Here is a 3,672-nt window from a genome sequence, read left to right as displayed (position 1 = left end):
GCCACCGCAAAATGCAGACAGGCTATCTGCTTACTTCCTGTGCTTCTTGCTCCTGCTCCAAGCATTGCATGTGCTGCAGGCTCTGGTGATTTCCAGCAGCTGTAAAGCTTGGGTCGCACTGCTGTGATATGACAGCCAGCTCTTCAGCCTGCTTTGCCACACCAGTATCTAGACACCCATGCTTGGTCTGTATGGCAGGTTATAGGTGCTTTAGAACTGGAAGCATACTGGTCAATGCAGTTTTGTTGGTTTACATGGTGACTGGAAGACAGCCATCATTTCTATTTGGGGTTGATATAATTAGACAACCACCTAGAGCTATTTTTTTTTAGTTGGTGCCTTTGCTTTCTTAAAATACAGAATAAGGAATGCATTAATTGTACTGCTTTTTTACTGTAAGTTTCATATATTTGTTTTTCCTTGTAAGAAGTGCCAAATCCAGCTGAGTAAAAAAAAAAAAAAAAAACAAACAAAAAAACAGGGGGCTTGTGTAAAGGGCAGGCACAGGGAATGCACCCGGGTGTGAGCAAAGGCAGAAGCCACAGGTGCACTCCAGGTGAGGGCGTCTTCCACTCTCAGGTGAGCAGAGGCTTCCCACTCTGAACTGAAACCAGCAGAAACCAGGAAACGAAAAGAAATATTTAGTCAAGCTGTCCACGTCAGAGACTGCTGAGGAAACAGGCAGGTCAGCTTGGCTAATCATTACCAAGACAGACTTTGCCTATGTTCACTGCTGATCATATGACCAGACCCCACCTGAGCTAAGAACACACCCATCCCAAGCAGTAGGAGTAGGGAAACCTCCCTTGCTCAGGTGTTCTGACATTGTTGTTTTGCTGTATCAGAAGAGGTCCACACTTTCCCATCGTTCTCAGAGCTAAACCAGCACAGCTGTTGTGTTGCTTTCCTGTTCCAAAAAGGAAGTGAGAAATTTCCTCCACATGTGCGCTGGCCCTTGAATGCTCAGGTTTCACTCCCTAACCGGGAGCTGCCTGTAATGAGCACTCAGTGGGATTTGGAGAGAAGCTTCCAGCTGTGCCAAGAGTTGTTTCATTTTGTGCCAGAGGAGGAGGGGGAGAAGAAATCTGCGAAAAGGTGAAACGTTGATGGTACAAAAACTGGCCTAAGGGTCTTGCAGCTGGGAAAAGGAAAAGAAAAGCAGAAGCAGAGGAAGGAACAAGGAACCAGGATGGGAAACTTTTGCCAGAAGCACTGCCCCTGTTTGGAGCCTTACATCCCTTGCTTATTCTTGGGGACAAACAATGAGCAGGATGACAAAGTGGGCCAAGTCTTCGCCAACCTTGGTGTGGTAAGGCCTGACTTCCAAGCAGGACAGAAAGACTTAGAGAATAAGATAAAAGAGAAACCTTTACCTCCACTACCTGGCCAGCACCTAGCGAACATTTGCACCTTTGTGGCACTGTTTGACTACGACGCTCGCACTGAGGAGGACTTGAGCTTTCAAGCTGGGGATAAGCTGGAAGTGCTGAATGCATCCCACGAGGGCTGGTGGTATGCCAGGCTCCTCCTGCCAACGGGGTCAGTGTGTCCTGGACGCAAGCTCGAGGGCTACATCCCTGCAAACTACATAGCTGCTGACCAGAGCATTGAAGCTGAGCCGTGAGTAACCCACGTAGTGTTCATTGCAGACTGTTTTCTGTTATGTTGAATAGGTTTGGGATAGGAAGTTACAGCCTTTTCCCTTGCTGAGTAGTGCCCTGCCACACTCAATCTCCAGTGATCCCACTGGTGGTAGCGCTAGTTGGCATGTGCAAGGAAAAGTCAGTGTGGTAATAAGAAAATAAATTACAAAAGGCAGAACATGGAGGGGTTTTATTTTGGTAAAAATAATTTCCCTCTCTGATATACCCTAATCACTTGTTTAAGAACCATCTGTGAAGATCAGTGCTTCAGGGGGTTCATTATTTTTATTCGTGTAACAGTAAGTGTGTACCAGATGCCACGCAGAGGGTGAAACTGTTTGACCCCTGACCTGAGCAGCCTAACAAGCTGCAAAGTTACCAATTAATCAGTTACAGGAAGCTAGCTACCTTTACACCTTTCAGTCTTCTTACAAATGGTAGGTGAGTCTCTAACAGATAAGATTCTTGTGATGTCTTCTACATTACTTGCTTCTTCTTTCTATGCAAATCTCTACCCTCAGGATAAACTTAATTGGAAGAAGTACTGCAAGGGGCAACAGAGTACAAATGGAAGTTGTTAGACTTTCACAGAGCTTAATTATGCATCCCATGTTTTTCTGCCCTTTCAAAACATGCCTAATCATATTTAATATTCTGGTATAGAGCAGAACTCACAAGGAATCAGTTACTTGGCTCCCTAGTGAGGATGAGTAAGGTCTGAGTCAGCCTGGGCTTCACAGTTACTTCTGCATGTTGCAGAGGCAGAATTTGCTGAAATACTTCTGACTTCAGTTCCAGAAGTAAAAGTTGTCAGTGGGTAAAGAAAAAGCAGAAAAGGCATTCATTATTAGTCTCAGAATTAATGTTGACTTTAGAGGGATGGTGTTGCAGCTCTTCAGTTAAATTTCATTTGGACCTGAAACTTCATCTCTGACCTGATCAGCCAACTGTATTGCCAAAGGCTAGGAAAATTGGCTCAGATATGATTGTGCTAGTGTTTTATCATCTGTAGGATTTGTGCTGGAGGCATTTTAGGGCAGCTCTAGGATTTGTCTCTAACATGAGGACTTTAATTTCAAGAGTCTGACCAGCTGTTTCTATATTTCTGTATTCAGACAGACAACACTTTCAATGGTCATGCTCAAAAAAAATTCTTCCAATTGCAGAAATTAATCTGCAGGGAAGGCATTTTCTGAATCACTGGAGAAATGGTGGTTAGGCTCTAATTCATCTCAGTTTGGCCTTTGCTCCCTTTCAAGAGCTAGCTTTATTGGAAGTCATCTAAGATTTCTTCATGCTGTTAACACTTAGAAAGTAATTTTGCTCAGTTATAAAACAATGCCTCAGCTCTTAAGGTCCTTCTTATATTTCTATACCTATAGCTTCAAATACAAAGTTAAGTTTCCAAAGTGCGTTGTTGTGCAACCTCTGTTTTTTCACTTGTTACTGAAAAAAATTTTTTTTTTTTACTCTTGTTACATACTTTTCTCTCTTTAATAATAAAGACTAAGTTACAGCAAAACATTCTTCTTTATCGGTTGTTACAATACTGGAGAGGAAAAAATGGAGAGCTTTTACAGTGCTCAGAGTAATTTCTCAAAAATGAGTTTTTAATTTCACAGCAAGACTAATCTGGCTAATCATATTGTCTTTTCTCAGATTTCTTTATAAGTCAGTTGGCTTTAGCAATATTCCTATATATACAAGACTGTTGTCAGCCCACACACATACAGCCATAGACTTACTCAGGTTAGGAAGGGCTTCCAAAGGATATTTGAACCAGTCATCCCAACTCATACATGGCCAAAATAAATATAGACTGTTTGCTTTGTTGAGCATTTCTATTCAAGCCTTTCATCCTCATGGTGAGGATTTTTTTGCCTTGTATTTTTTTGTCTTGCTACGATTTCCTCCAGGAATTCCCTTTCACCCACCTTCTGTATTTCACACCTCTGTTATCCTAATGAAATAGTAAGAGCAAGAGTAATTAATAATGGTTTAAAGAACGAACCCTTGTTTTCCCTAAAGT

The 3,672-nt window shown here is 42.3% G+C and overlaps 1 protein-coding gene across 2 annotated transcripts in view; it reads left to right on the top strand.

Annotated features, from left to right (window-relative positions):
* Window positions 1–767: 767 nt before the first annotated feature.
* FRK (fyn related Src family tyrosine kinase) overlaps window positions 768–3,672 on the top strand; it is a 51,047-nt gene continuing 48,142 nt past the window's right edge. For both annotated transcript variants that reach the window (XM_027898644.1, XM_027898645.1), the window contains exon 1: window positions 768–1,620. In XM_027898644.1, coding sequence (XP_027754445.1) covers window positions 1,190–1,620 — 431 coding nt within the window. In that variant the 5' untranslated portion in view covers window positions 768–1,189. The remainder of the gene's footprint in view (window positions 1,621–3,672) is intronic.

The sequence above is a fragment of the Empidonax traillii genome, unplaced genomic scaffold (genome assembly GCF_003031625.1).
Source record: "Empidonax traillii isolate 1590-97213 ecotype Southwest subspecies unplaced genomic scaffold, ASM303162v1 scaffold611:size485065, whole genome shotgun sequence".
Lineage (NCBI taxonomy): Eukaryota > Metazoa > Chordata > Aves > Passeriformes > Tyrannidae > Empidonax > Empidonax traillii.
The sequence above is the reverse complement of the archived record's forward strand: the minus strand, read 5'-3'. Positions and strand labels throughout refer to the sequence as shown.